The sequence below is a fragment of the Pholis gunnellus genome (genome assembly GCF_910591455.1).
Source record: "Pholis gunnellus genome assembly, chromosome: 19".
In the NCBI taxonomy this organism is placed as follows: domain Eukaryota; kingdom Metazoa; phylum Chordata; class Actinopteri; order Perciformes; family Pholidae; genus Pholis; species Pholis gunnellus.
In genome coordinates, this window is record NC_136546.1 from 5209911 (window position 1) to 5224604 (window position 14694).

Consider the following 14694-nt stretch of genomic DNA (forward strand, 5'->3'; position numbering starts at 1 on the left):
TAACACAGTAATAACGCAGTATAGGTGACGACAGAGAGAAGGGGGGGGGGGGGACTAAATGGAGTTTTAATAGACTGAGGCCGTCTCTCTCATATACAAACATAATACATTGGGTATCAGCAGTAGTACCAATTTCAGGAACAATAGTTGTAGCAGTAGTACTACTGATATTTAAGTATTTGCAATGATAGCTTTACTTGCGAGTAGAAGCAGTAGGTTTAATTATGATTTCACAACAGAGGTAAAGGGCTTTACGAGGGTCCAAAAATATCTGGAATACTTTTACTGACGTCCTTCCTTGTGTTTTAATCATCTCATTATATTTACTGCTGAACCAGTGTCAGAAAGTGCTGACTTGGACCACAAGAGGTCAGGAGTGCACAGTTTTAATTTTAAGATGCTCTGATGACGTTAATCCAAGAATCTGACAGCCTGAATGTATTTAGTCAAAGCCAAGGCGATTCCTTCACTTCTGGCACAAACATAAAACATAAATGCTCATACGAAATCTTCATCATTGCTGTTGACTGTGCTGTTCCCAGTGTTTTATTATAACTTTGATGAAAGTTTCAACAATAAAGACAATAGAAGCAAGCTAAGGATTACAAGTCATATCATATTCAGCATTCCATCTAAGGCAAAGGTCAAGTCTTACTTTGTTGACAGAAAAAGACGCTTTGAAGCTACTAATAAAAAAAAAAAGTACACAAGACTGCTATACTAGTTACTGTACAATGGATGCATCCTCCAATTCTAAGAACTGGTCAATCCAACAATCAAGTCCCTGTTCTCCCTTCAAATATGAATATCTTCAGATGTCAACTTCATAGAACACCTTTCAAAGATAGTGTTATATATACCAGGTCAATGAATTGAATCTTTTGCAGGGTATCTCAATCTCTCGAGGGTGGGGTCTCCTCCTGGAGTTCCTTGAGCTCACAAGTTGAGACAGAGTCTTCTGGACTGAGTCGCCTGCAGAGGACTCAGAGCAGGTGTCCTGGGTTGTCTGTAAGGAATAAGGCTGCCCATATATTTCCTTCAAAATCTCCAGAATGCGCCTAGGGTCTCTCCTCTCGCTCTGAGACCGATATCTTATCTCCTGTCTGGCTTCGGATGTTCCCTCCGGTTGTATCAAAGACGGGGGAGCTGGACGCAACAGGAGACCCATCCTGTTGCAACTGTGCATTCAAGGAGTCATTCATGTCCTTTAAGGCCGGCATGTCTACCACCACCCTCTCCTTCAGGGCCTGTAGCTCCTCTTGAAGATCTTCCATTTCCACAGTTCGCGCCGTCCACTCCAACTGACGACCTAGGCTCTTCTAGCCGTGTAGACTTTGTGAGACCCACTGCCTTGGTATAAAATCTATTGCCTCCCCTCCAGTCCTGCCCCTTCAGCACGGCCCAACCACCTGGTTACATTATGTTTGCATATGAGAGAGACGGTCTCAGTCTGTTAAAACTCCATTTAGTCACCCTCCCCTTCTCTCTGTCGTCACCTATACTGCGCTATAATGCAGCCAAATTCACACTACAGCAGTTCTCTGTACATATTCTTCTGTTTCTGTTGAGACATAAAGAGTGTAAAATGATTGAATGGTGAGCTCAGGTGCATCAGTCATTGTCAAGCGGCTGATCATTACTCATGACAATATCATCTGACATGATAAAGAAAAATGCAGTTTATTGACAGCAGCCGTACCGTGTGATGGGCTGTATTGACATTTAAAATGAGTGATCACAGGAGGAAATAAAAGCTCTCTTACTGCCACACAGTCCCGACCCACCCTGGGCCGCTCTATCCTGGTTTCACCAAAGCTCAGTTTGGGGGGGGACGTCACACTAGTGAGGACGGAGGCCCCAAACTGAGAAAAACATGTACTTTTTCACAGGTTCATTTAGACAAAGGCTGCTAGATCAGTCCAGACTCCAAGTTCATACTCCAAAAGTTCACAAGTCCGTACTTGTGAACTTGGGTATTGAGAAAGGCCCGTCGAGCCGCTCCCCATTCCTCAGCAGGTGCAGGTGATTGGCACCAAATGAACTCTCAGGCTCAACCAGGAAACTTCACAGACTAAGTGGCGGAGTGTGTTTGTGTTCGCTGGGTGTGTGCTGAGGGGTCGAAGACTGCTGCCGTCTGATCCCGCAGGGATTATAAATTACATCTGTATTTTTTTATGTAATGTGGAACACGAGCGAGGAGGCGAAGGGATTCCCCCAAACTGTTTCCGCTTACTCCCGAAGTGGCTCGCAGTGATTGACGGCCGTCCCATGGAGACTCGTGAGCCAGGCTTTCGTAAAAAAGCAGCTTTAGCACGGCTTCCACAGGCGAAAGCCGGGGTTTATTACATCGCCCAGTATGATTACTCCGGGCGCACCGAGGAGGACCTGCGCTTTAATACAGGGGACACTTTAGAGGCTCTCGTTAAAAGTCCCGGCTATTGGTGGTTTGCGAAAGCCCTGACTGGGGTCTCTGCGTCCAAACAGGGATACATCCCGGCTAACTATGTGGCGCCCTTGGAGAGTATTGACGCAGAGCCGTAAGTAGCCCATCATGTTATTAGCATATTCATGTCATGGTCGCTGATAGAAAACACCATTCCACATACAGGACTGTCTCAGAAAATTAGAATATTGTGATAAAGTTCTTTATTTTGTGTAATGCAATTAAAAAAACAAAAATGTCATGCATTCTGGATTCATTACAAATCAACTGAAATATTGCAAGCCTTTTATTCTTTTAATATTGCTGATTATGGCTTACAGCTTAAGAAAACTCAAATATCCTATCTCTAAATATTAGAATATCATGAAAAAGTATACTAGTAGGGTATTCAACTAATCACTTGAATCGTCTAATTAACTCGAAACACCTGCAAGGGTTTCCTGAGCCTTGAAAAACACTCAGCTTGGTTCAGTAAACTAAAAAAATTATCACAATATTAAAATTTTCTGAGACAGTCCTGTATATGAAGCATTCAATGTTTACGTCATTTCTCTAAAGGTAAAACACTGACATGTTGATTTTTTTTCTGTCTTTAGTGCTGAATAATATCCACACATGACGTTTAATTTAGCCACTTGTTAGCAATCGCCTTTTTGAAGACACGTAAAATTAAGCTTCAAAATTCACAAGTAGCCTATTAACTGACGTATCTTAATTTGTTAAAAAAAACAACTTTCAAATCTCTTATGCTTGTGTTAACCTAAGACCTTATTTGAAGCATTTAACCAAAAACCCATTTCAAAAACCCATTGACTTTGACACAAGGGAAGCGAAAGTGCCGACTTATTTCATGGTTTGAGGACTGCTCTCTATTGTATGTTCTGTTTAAAGACTGTGGCATTCTGGAAAGTCACAGAAACTGGTTTTGCAGGAAACTTATTTGTGGCTGCAGGTAATCGCCTCAACATGCCACGAAAGGCCTCGCTCAGATCCTACAGTATGTGGTAACCTCTCCATGCACTGTTTTCACAAATAAAACCGTTATCACCGTGTGTAGTCGAATTCTTGGGAAAAGCGACGTCACAAAGAAAGTTCAACCCGTTTTGTGACCCACTGTCAGCCTACTTGGCCTCCTCAGTGGAACCTGTTTCCTCTCAGCTGTATGCTCTTTTTTTCCCCGTTTGGTTCACGGGGTTAAAAATAGTTCTGATTGCCTCCATCAGTCCAGACAACATTTGTGTCACAGTTTCACTAAATCACAAACTGGATGGACAACAATTGGTTTCAGAATGTGTAATGTTAAATAATCCGTTTTAATACTCTGGGTTTGTGGACTAAGCTTCTGGTTAAATGTCATAGGCGTCTGTCGCTATTCTGGAGTTTAATCAGGGCCGGATTAACCTGCTTAGGAGGCCTGGGGTAAAACATATATTGTGGGGCCCCCAGAAACCGCCTCCTTATGTATGTTGAAGTTAGTTTGTGGTCAGGAAATTATTTAGGATTAAAAGATATCCAGACTAAAATAATAAAGATCTTAGGGGATAAGACTGGTCTCATTCTATATCTTATTTATTGTCAACAAATCTCATGAAAAGACCAAACCGACAATAATTAGTCAGACTTTCACAGCCCGTCTGTGACTCTCAGCCCCAAAACCACTCGTTCCCACTGAGGATATGAGTCTTTCACGATAGATAGGTCTTGTATATCAGCTATACTTTTTTTTAAGATGCTAAAGCATTTCTTAAAACAGCTGGGCACTGTCGTTTTAAATGATCGTTGCTTAAACAGGAGGAAATATTGCATATATTGGACACTATTTTTAGCAGTGGATTGATACACATTTGGTGCTCTAGTGACAGAGGGACTGTGCTTGAAGTGAGTGAAAATAAACAGTGGGTATGGTCATGATTTTGGGGCTTTCAGGGGATTTGTTAACAAAAGAACAACAAAAAGGACATTATTGTTATATGTTTTGTTATTGTAAGAACAACAGAATCGATTAAGCCAATTTAAAATCAATCCAAATTGCCAGTGAACCTTTGGGCCCCCAGACGGTTTTTTTTGTTTAGAAATTATTATTTGTATTCAGAAAGCCATTATGTTTGACCCGCTCGGCTCCATTTTGCTTAAATTCTGATTTCGCAGATGGTATTTTCCCAACACAAAGAGGCTGGAGGCTGAGAAGATGCTGTTGTCAGGAGGGAATCAGCATGGCGCCTTCCTCATCAGAAACTCTGAAAGTGAGAAAGGGGTGCAGTCCCTCTCGGGTAAGCTAAGATAAACATGTTACAGTGGCAATTGAAGCTTTCAAGAAGTTCTGCTCCGAAGAGGGATTGTGTACATTTTGAAAGATGAAATTACGCCATCTGTCTTTCAAAAAGTAGAATTCAGAAGTAAGAAAACACACGCTCTTTCACTTGAGCAGCAAAACGTAGGGGGTTTGATAGCGGATCATTAGCCTATGGTGGCTAATGAAAATGAAAACACAAAAGAGAGATATCGCAAATTGGTTCTATTTCATCCTTACTGACCACCAGAGGCAGTGCTTAACACTGGATATCTTCTGTCTCGCGAATGCGCAGGTCGAGTCTTTATAGCAACAAAGTCACCTGTAACATCGGATGACCCCCGTCGTCTATAAGTTCCGGTGTCATCCTGAGATCAGTCCTTTTTCATCTTCTCGCTAGGCAGGCTAGCCAACCTACCCTGATCATTTGCATGGCGCTGGCATGCCTGCAGTGGAATACACCGCAGCCGGAACTTCCGCCTGCGAGTGCCTTATTCAGGCGCGTTCCCGCGCCCACCACCTTTTCTTTTCCTCCCTCTGAATAATATCTGAGGGAGTTGCATGGATGCTGGAGACACACCAGCACTCTGTCCCATCTTACATCAGATGGCCGAACCCTGGCGGCGATGCAGGACGCAAAAAAATGTGGCCTTGCCCATATACCAGCCAGTGAGCCGACTATTGTGTCCCTCATAGTTTCCCCTGAGGAGAATCTGTATTCAACGCCCCCAGCCTCAGTGATGCTTCACTGCTTCAGCTGTCGTTCCCTTGGGTTTGCAGATAGCTGAACAGCCTTCACTTGGTCGCCAAGTGGCACAGACACAGGGCAGTGTTAGTATCAAAACAGTGCCTACCCACCCTATCCCCATGGAGGGGGAGAGCATATCCGGCAAACGGTGTCCCCATGGGCTTAGTCCCATTCCGCCGGGAGATTGTCACAACAGATGCCTGCCTATCAAGGTGGGGTGCAGTGCGGCAGAACAGGACTGCTCGGGGGCAGTTGTCTGCTCAAGACCGCATGGGCATGTCAAGGTTCTCGAGCTAGAACTTTTCCAAAACCAAATTTTTTGACCCAGTGCAGCACTTCCTATTTTTTCCTCACAACAAATCTATATTTTAGAAATGAATTGAAATCGCCCCAAGTTCTCCCACACAACTTCCCTTCTCCGTTCTCTACACTGGCTCCCTGTAAGAGCTCGCATCCAGTTTCAGACTCTGGTGCTAGCCTACAGGGCAGTGAAAGGAACAGCTCCTTCCTATCTCCAGGCCATGGTTAAACCCTACACCCCCGCCCGACCACTTCGCTCTGCTGCCTCGGGGCGATTGGTTGCCGATCGACCCGGTCACTACTTTTCTCTGTCCTGGCCCCACAATGGTGGAATGAACTCCCCACTGATGTCAGGACAGCTGCCCATCTTTCAGCGCAGGCTGAAAACCCACCTCTTCAAGAAGTGCTACCCTGAGCCTTCCTCTCAGCACTTACTGTATTCGTATTTGTTCGTTGCACTTATTGTATTCCTTTGTTTCTGCACTGTACGTTTTCTCTGGTTTATACTCTTAGATACTTGTTTAACAAAGGAAATGTACTTCTGGTGACTCGTAGTTTCCTTGAATACTTATGTTGAATACACTTATTGTAAGTCGCTTTGGATAAAAGTGTCTGCTAAATGACTGTAATGTAATGTAAATGGAAACTTTATTGTACATTAAGCTCGTTAGAATGTCTCATGCTGGTTGTGTCAGCAAGACCGTGACAAACGCGCGTTGACTTGCTTTGATTAAAAACTTTCCCTCACCACCTGTACCATGAGGAAAACTTAGTTATGCAGTTCTTGACTCTTGCGTACATCCCTCATGTTTACTTTTCTTTCAGTGCGGGACGGTGGGAAGGTGAAGCATTACAAGCTGAAAACACTGGAGAACGGTCACTACTTTATGTCGAAGAGCAAATCCTTTGAAACACTGGAGGAATTCGTGGAGTATTACTCCAAGCGGGCCGTGCTTGGTGAACCATGCAAAAAAGTCAGACACGCTGTGAACTTAACTGTTGATTGTCTAAATTCTATTTTGGTTGTTTCTGTTCCTTTAGTACACTTTTTTTTAAATACAGTATAAAGTCACCTTGTCATCTCAGTAAACAGCATCTCCTTCCGTCCGTGTAGAGGTGGGCTCCGCAGACTTACGGCCTGTCCTACAACACGGTGGACAAATGGGAGATTGACCGCAAGTCCATCAAGCTGCTGAGGAAGCTCGGAGCCGGTCAGTTCGGAGAAGTGTTCGAGGGCCGGTGGAAAGACACCACAGCAATCGCGGTGAAGACCCTCAAACCTGGTACGCTACTGCCTCCGTTTTTCTTGCTGGAGGTGTTGAACAGGATCATACTATTCAGGAATGATTAAAGTACAAGATGATTTGGTCACGTCAATAGTTCAGTGTGTGATTGGTGAAATCAGAAAGTGAAATGTCTTTACTAGGGGTGTAACGGTTCACAAAATTCTTGGTTCGGTTCATTACGACACAGTGGTGCCACGGTTCGGTTCGGTATGTTTTCAATACAGCAAACATGCAGAAATGCCAAATCCTCGCTGGTGAGACTCTCAAGGGGGCGTGTCTGAACAACATGGCTCTTCATCTTCAGTGGTGAGGTAATATGTCGTTACAGTCAGCTAGCTTTGTGTAGTCTGTGACGTCTGGCCATCTGTTGTCAGAGCAGCAGCGGGTGCTTCGGACATTTGATTCTCTGTTTGGGCTTTTGTTTTCTTTTACAAAGCAGGAAATATGGTCCGGTGAAATGGGCTTGTGAAGGAGTAGTGTCACGGGGCTCAATAACATTAGGCATGTTCGTACAGCCTGCGTTTTTCACTCCAGAGTAGGGTCTCATATCCGCGGCTATAAATATACCTTTAGCTCTGTTTGAATCAGTAGGGAACAGCTACCCAAACGCTGCGGGGACAGTCTGTAGCGTGTGTGCTGCTGTTGGTTTTCCTAGTAAGCTAGTTAAGCATAGCGTGCCTCTCAGAACAAACGTGCCTCACCAGAGTAGAATGTTTTTCTTCCGTGGTGGGAGTGTCAGACAGCATGTTGTCTGTTACGTTGGGTGGGTTGCATTGTTGAGCGAGTGGCTCCACCGAGAGAACATTATATTTCCCACAATTTAAGCTTCTGCATTTTCCAAATGCAATAGTATTATTCAAACTTATTGTTCAGTTTGTAATGCGTACCGGACCATGAGCCTCGTACCGAACGGTTCAATACAAATACGTGTATTGTTACACCCCTAGTCTTTACTATAATTTAGAGTTAAGTTTGGCGGTTCCTGTGTACAAAAGTGGTAGTATTTCTGAGCGCCAGTCACTTTGGAAAACCTCTTCATTTTACTGCAGCAAGGTCTGATACTCTGCCCCGTGCAGTCCTGGTCCTGGTTCTCCAGGGCCTCTCTTCTCTCAAGCGGGCCCTACTATACGGCCTGGGCCTCCAGTAATGTGGTGTTGTTGTGTTGACTCCCAGCGGGAACCGGGCGGACCAGCGAGGAGAAGCTCAGCTCCTGGACAGTGGAGGAGCAGCTGCTGCAGAGCTCGCAGGTCGAAGGCGGCAGCAAAGCAGGATCTGGCTCGGTCCACGGAAGGCTGGTCGCTGCCGGAGGCCCCGCTAAAGTCTGAGCTAAAGGAGTTTCGAGTTAAAATCCAGTTTTGCTGGAATGAGACCCGATGACGAGCATTAATACCAACTATATAGAAATAGTACATTTTCTCGCTTGTCCAATTACCGCGAAATAAGACAAAGTCAGACTCCAGCGGGGCCTCGGGCAGCGACTAGGCTGCCGCAGACAGACACAGATCCTGCTTTGCTGCCCCCTTCGACCTGCGAGATCCACGCCCGGCAGCAGCAGCAGCAGCAGCAGCAGCAGCTCCTCGTCCAGCCAGGAGCTGAACTTCACCTCACTGCTCCCCTGGTCAACGCTGAGGGAGGCCCAGGCCGTATTGCTGGGTATTTAACATATTCACATGGCTAGTTGTATTCATTACGGGCTAACTTTGTCAGAATGTTTAAAAAAAAGTATAGTAAAAAAAAAAAGTAAAGTGTTAAATTAACTAAAGTGACAGTGGAGTTGGAATTGTAAGCAGGCTCAGCTTCTTGTTTGGGGAAAAAATGTATTGGTTGTAAGAGTGAGTGTACAAAACACTACACCACACACTCACCAAAGATGTCACACAAAAAAGTTCCACTCTTAATATACCATCACTGAAAACCGCTCACAGGTACAATGGACCCGAAGAACTTCCTGAGAGAGGCTCAGATCATGAAGAGGCTGCGGCATCCCAAGCTGATCCAGCTGTACGCTGTATGCACCCTGGAGGAGCCTATCTACATCATCACAGAGCTGATGAACGGCAGCCTGCTGGAGTACCTCAAAAGTAAGACCAGCTGTCACCAACTTTCCCACGTGATGATGAGCTCCTGGTTCTTTATGGCAGGGTCAGAGTCCAACGCTAATGTGCAAGGGTCAGGCGTAGAGATTTATCCCAAAGCAACGAAACCATTCTAGATCCTACAGTTTATAAATCAAAACTTTGATCTCAGCTCCACATAATTCACTTTAATGGGTAGCCCAGTAGCCTTTGAATCACTTACCCTGTGTACAAATTCCATTCCAGATTCCAGGTCCGCCCACTTTCCGCGTTTTTAAAGTTTTTAACATTTTATTTTCACACACACGCTACGATAAACTAGCTTAGCAGGAAAATCAGCAGCAGCACACGCTACAAACTATGGGAGGCACGCTTTGTTGTTAAACTAGCTTACAGCAGCACACTCGCTATAAACTCTCCCCGCAGCGTTTAGGTAATTGTTCCCTACCGATTCAAACAGGGCTAAAGCAATCGCCACAGTGATTGATATATTTATAGCCGCGGATATGAGACCCTACTCTGTGGAGTGGAAAACCAGGCTGTACTGACATGCTGAATGCTATTGAGCCCCACGACACCACTCATTCATGAGCCCATTCGCCAGACCATAATTCCTGCTTTGTTTAAGAAAACAAAAGCCGAAACAGAGAATCAAATGTTCGAAGCACCCGCTGTTGCTCTGACAACAGACGGCCGGAAGTCACAGACTACACAAAGCTTCAGACACGCCCCCTTGAGAGTCTCACCAATGAGGATTTGGCATTTCTGTTTTTTGATGTATTGAAAACGTACCGAACCATGGCACCACTGTATCGTATTGAACTGAACTGAGAATTTTGTGAACCGTTACACCCCTACTTTGTAGTCTCTGTGTCTCTTTTGTAGCTCTTTTGTTTGTTTCTTTGAAATCATTTTGAAAATCTGCCTGGTTTGTACGTATCTTGTTGAATTATATTTTGTGGGCCCCTGACACTTTGGGCTCCTGTGTTCTTTCCTACCTATGATACCTTAAACACGGTAGGACTGCGACTGACTATGTGCCTCTCTGCTTGATTACAGAGGATAAGGGCACTACGCTGCGTATCTCTGACCAGATTGAGATGGCTGCCCAGGTGGCATCGGGCATGGCTTTCCTGGAGTTGCAGAACTACATCCACAGAGACCTGGCAGCCAGGAACGTCCTGGTGGGCGAGAACAACACCTGCAAAGTGGCTGACTTTGGCCTCGCCAGATTCTTCAAGGTGGGTTTGACGTTCAAAGTGCTGTTGTATAATGCATGTAGTGTAGCGGACCCCAGGCGGACAATGGTTAAGCGTACTGATGTTTCCAGAGGCCTTTATTTTGATGAACACAAATTTACTTTTCTCTCCTTCTGGCCTTTCTCCAGAAAACATAAATGAGCTCTTAAGAGTTTAAACATTCAGTAAATTACATTAAAATATACATGGGAGCATTAATCAAACATTTTCTCTCATATATATATACTTCGCAAAATCAGATGTTAAAACCGAAATCTAGCATTAGCTTAAAATTACAGCGGTTTTGCCAAAAGGACTTTAAAATAAAGGACCCAAAACGTAAAAAGGCACTCACAAAATAAAAGCTAGCAGGAAGTGATTAACTTAGGTAACTTGCAAAGTAAAAGGTTTGTAGGAAATATTCACAGAACCTCTTAAGAGTCCTTTACATGTAGCAAGTGTCATAGTCATTCTCACTAATCACATAAAATAAAAAGGTACACTACACTAAATAAATACTTAAGTAAATTAACTTTTTGATCAACTTATTGTACAAGGATTCTAGGCAGGTGTTGGAACTGTGTAAGCAAGCCTGCATTCCCCATTAATTACAGACATTTCCCTAATTTACTGGCATTTATCATACAACCTAATATATACTCCACAACCCAAGTCAAACAGTTTAGTTTAGGTATTGTCACATGTTGACAACGGTTATCTATCAAACACCCTTTCAAAATACACTTTTGTCCGGTCATGTTGCGACAGTAAGGGTTTGGACCGAATATAAGAAGTGGACGTTGTTACCATGATGTCAGCCATCGGTTTGTGGACTACGGTTGCCATCTTGTTTTTTCAGAACCAGAAGTGACACGAGAGGGTGGAGTTGAGTACAACCGAACGCTGAATTAGACATTTGTAGGCGACCAAAATGTTACAGTTGGCTTTCATGAACTGAAAATACAGTGTAAAAGGGTTTAGGTTGTAAGACGAAAACACGGACAACTCCCAGACTGGACAACGCCGTGGTGGCAACCTGTCAATTTTAAGGTAGCCCCACCCTAAAGCATGCCCTCTTTTATGGTCTGTTTTACTCAAAATAAAAACCATAATCTATTTAATAAACATCATGCTGTATTGAAGAAGACTTGAAATTATTTTTTTTGCTATGTAATATTTACGTACTGTGTGAACGTATTCATGACAAAAAAAAGTTTGTCATGAATACATTTTGAAAAAATATTCCCTAAAAAATTCCCCCAGCTTGTAAAGGCCGAGGGGGCTCTCGATTTTATGGAGAAAGTTTAGCGTACAGCGTATCGTACAATGCACTTCTCAGAAATGAATATAATGAATGTTACACACATGTTATATACCCAGTTAAAGAAGAGATTCTGGGCAACAATATCGTGCAAGCCATTTTTACACACTCCAAACACAATTCTACACAACTAATATAATCAACTAGAAGATGTACCACAATATCACGTATTTTTCACCATGAGTCCGCGAGCTACGCACTCCGCTCCGAGCTACCATCACAAAGCTAAAAGCTAACACTGACAACCAATATATCAGAAAGCAAGAGAATTTGACACAGATTCCAGAGATATCTTCCAAATTTCTCTCTGTGAAACCATTACAGAGAAACAGCCAACAAGCACCACAACAACAAACTGCTTCACCGCTAATAATCATAAATGCTCCTCACCTTTACGTGGATTCATGAAGATAAAGGCATAATTTCCCGGTTCTGGAGCTAAAAAAACTGTTCTACGTATATCCTGTGTCTCTGTGACATTTTCCGTGACGACAGGGGCTATTTATAAGGCAGGGTAAGAGGGGGTGACGATTTCACTTTCGGCGTATCGTTTTTTACGCTTTGCAAGGGACGGCGCGGTTTTGATTCTGACTGGCTAACAATTCTGTCAATCAATCCCACGTTGTCCCAGCTCAATTCTAGAGGCTCTGACGCGTCGAAGGAGGGTTCATTGACTGAAATCGACCAATGGGCTGCTGAGCTAGGTCTCCATAGACACAGAGCAACTGGAATTCAGACGAGAAAGTCCCATGGATCAGAGACACAAACTATTGTGGCTCTCAAAATGAAGCCAAACTGCTGTATTTGGATGTATTGAACACTATTAGTGATAAAACAAGTTAAATATATCGTATATAAAATTACATTGGAACAGCTGGTTCCAAAATGACAATTTGGTTGACCTCGCCTGACCTCTCTGTGCAAATTTTGACTTTGATAAAGTGAAGCTGAACAAAATTAGATGGGTTTTAGTACAGAGACTGTTCACATATTGTGCTATGATTTGGGAGAGGTTTTAGACTTCCAGCTGCATCATTCCAAAGAAATAATAACATTAAAAGTGCTTTTTTTTCAGGCGAACCTGAAACTTTTCAATTTGAGCTGTGTGCCATCTTCATTTACTCTTAACCAGTAACATATACACTGATATTTACCCATCTGAACAAATCTCACAAGTGTTACCTTTTATTATAACATAAAAACTATTCAAATAGACCTTGCAGTTCCAGAAATACACTCTTTTTAGTTTGGGTATGCAATTTCTGAGCAGAGGCCTAAAAATAGGGCTTGGGCCCAGCATTGGCTTCACCCGCAGTTTGCAACCGAATCTCTACACTAAAGCTGACTTACTATATATTTATTTATAGATTATATTTTTTTGTTTCTAGAAAGAGAATGAAAATGTGTACGAAGCCAAAGAAGGAAGTAAATTCCCTGTGAAGTGGACCGCGCCAGAGGCCATTCTAGACAACAAGTTCAGCATCAAATCGGACATTTGGTCCTTTGGAATTCTGCTGTATGAGATCATGACGTTTGGACAGATGCCTTACCCAGGTGAGACTTTCGTCAACCTAGTGATAAATTATTCTCTGAACATAGAGATTTAAAAAAATGGAAGCGATGTATTCAGAATTTTCTGGAAAGTCAAAGTGCAGTTTTTTTCCCTGTGGTTTCTAAATTGCTCAAACATTTTAATGCGAAACAATTGTCTCCTGCATGAGAAGCTATAATGTCCTTCTGTGACCCCCCCCCCCAGCCATGACCAACTACCAAGCCGTCCTGATGGTCTCCCAGGGCTACAGGATGCCAAGCCCCCCCAACTGTCCCAAAGTCATGTATGACATTATGATGGACTGCTGGAAGTTGAACGAACAGGATCGTCCCCCATTTGAGACCCTGCTGAAGATCTTCTTTGGCCTGGAAGTGATCGAGGATGACATCTGGGACACAACATTCGTTCTGCACCGAAGCTAAATCAAAAATCACCTGATTCCAAACATGAACATACGTCAATGTTTTTATGATGCAACAGATTGAAATGTGATTTAATAATTCCACTCCTTTTGCGGTGAAATAAAGGATCTTAAATGTTTGAGCTGCGCTTGATAGAATGGTGTGGCTGTATCCGCCATGCAGTGAGGAAGATTTTACTGCAGCAGCACTCCTAGGTTTGGCTTTGTTTGACAACTGAATGCACTTTCAGGCAGGCTGTGTCTGAAAGTTGGGATAGAAAATTCCCCTGTGCAAAGTATTTTTCAACTGACTTTCCTTACTCAATTACAAGACCATATATATTGTTTATGCGTGTGTGTGCTTTAATGTTTGACAAGAACATATGGAATGTCTGTTATAGCTTAAGTAACAGAATGTTTAACTTGGAGATAGTAAATCACAGAATGTTTAGGTTAGAAGCAGAAAAAGATGTCTTAGACTCATCCTACACCCCCCGTTCTCCTATGCACTGAGCCTTTATAAGATGTACACAGACTAAGACTACACACAGCGCTCTTCATCCCACAGACTGCACACAGGCACTCTGTGTGATGATTGAACCTTCTCTGCGCAGATAATAAATACTTTAAAGACAAACTTTCTTTTCTCGATGTTCCTTATTTCAGCATTCAGTATTATAGGACTCACTCTGTACTATTGTATAGTTTTTCCACCACAAACTTGGCGTCACGAACAGGAACCCTTGAAAGATCATCAGGAGCAAACAGCGGTTGGTGAACTGGCCCTCCAGAAGGAAACTCCTTCACCAATGACAGCAGAGAACATAAGGTAACATCAAATATTGAAGGCTTTTCACCTGAGACTGGAAAACAAGGGTGAGTGTTTGACAGTCATGTTGAATACCTTGAAGGTTGAATATCTTGCAGGTAGATGTTAAAAACGTTCAAGTCCTTTGACCTAAGAGACTTAGAGTCCGTAAGGATAAATGTGTCTGAAGTGTGCCACAAACAAATCTAGAATCTCACGGTGACGACTGTTTA

The 14694-nt window shown here is 43.3% G+C and overlaps 1 protein-coding gene across 1 annotated transcript; it reads left to right on the forward strand.

Moving 5' to 3' along the window:
* Nucleotides 1-2036: 2036 nt before the first annotated feature.
* LOC306711299 (tyrosine-protein kinase FRK-like) lies at nucleotides 2037-14000 on the forward strand. Its single transcript, XM_079180172.1, has 8 exons — nucleotides 2037-2537; nucleotides 4592-4713; nucleotides 6607-6755; nucleotides 6896-7064; nucleotides 8993-9148; nucleotides 10202-10383; nucleotides 13090-13255; nucleotides 13458-14000. Exons 1-8 carry the CDS (start codon nucleotides 2269-2271, stop codon nucleotides 13673-13675), a joined length of 1431 nt encoding a protein of 476 aa, XP_079036298.1. The 5' UTR covers nucleotides 2037-2268; the 3' UTR covers nucleotides 13676-14000.
* The last annotated feature ends 694 nt before the right edge of the window (nucleotides 14001-14694 follow it).

Coding starts and splice junctions, on each gene's coding strand:
- LOC306711299 (XM_079180172.1), top strand. CDS start 2,269: ATGGAGACTCGTGAGCCAGGCTTTCGTAAAAAAGCAGCTTTAGCACGG. Junction 6,756..6,895: donor TTGGTGAACCATGCAAAAAA/GTCAGACACGCT, acceptor CCGTCCGTGTAG/AGGTGGGCTCCGCAGACTTA. Junction 9,149..10,201: donor CCTGCTGGAGTACCTCAAAA/GTAAGACCAGCT, acceptor GCTTGATTACAG/AGGATAAGGGCACTACGCTG.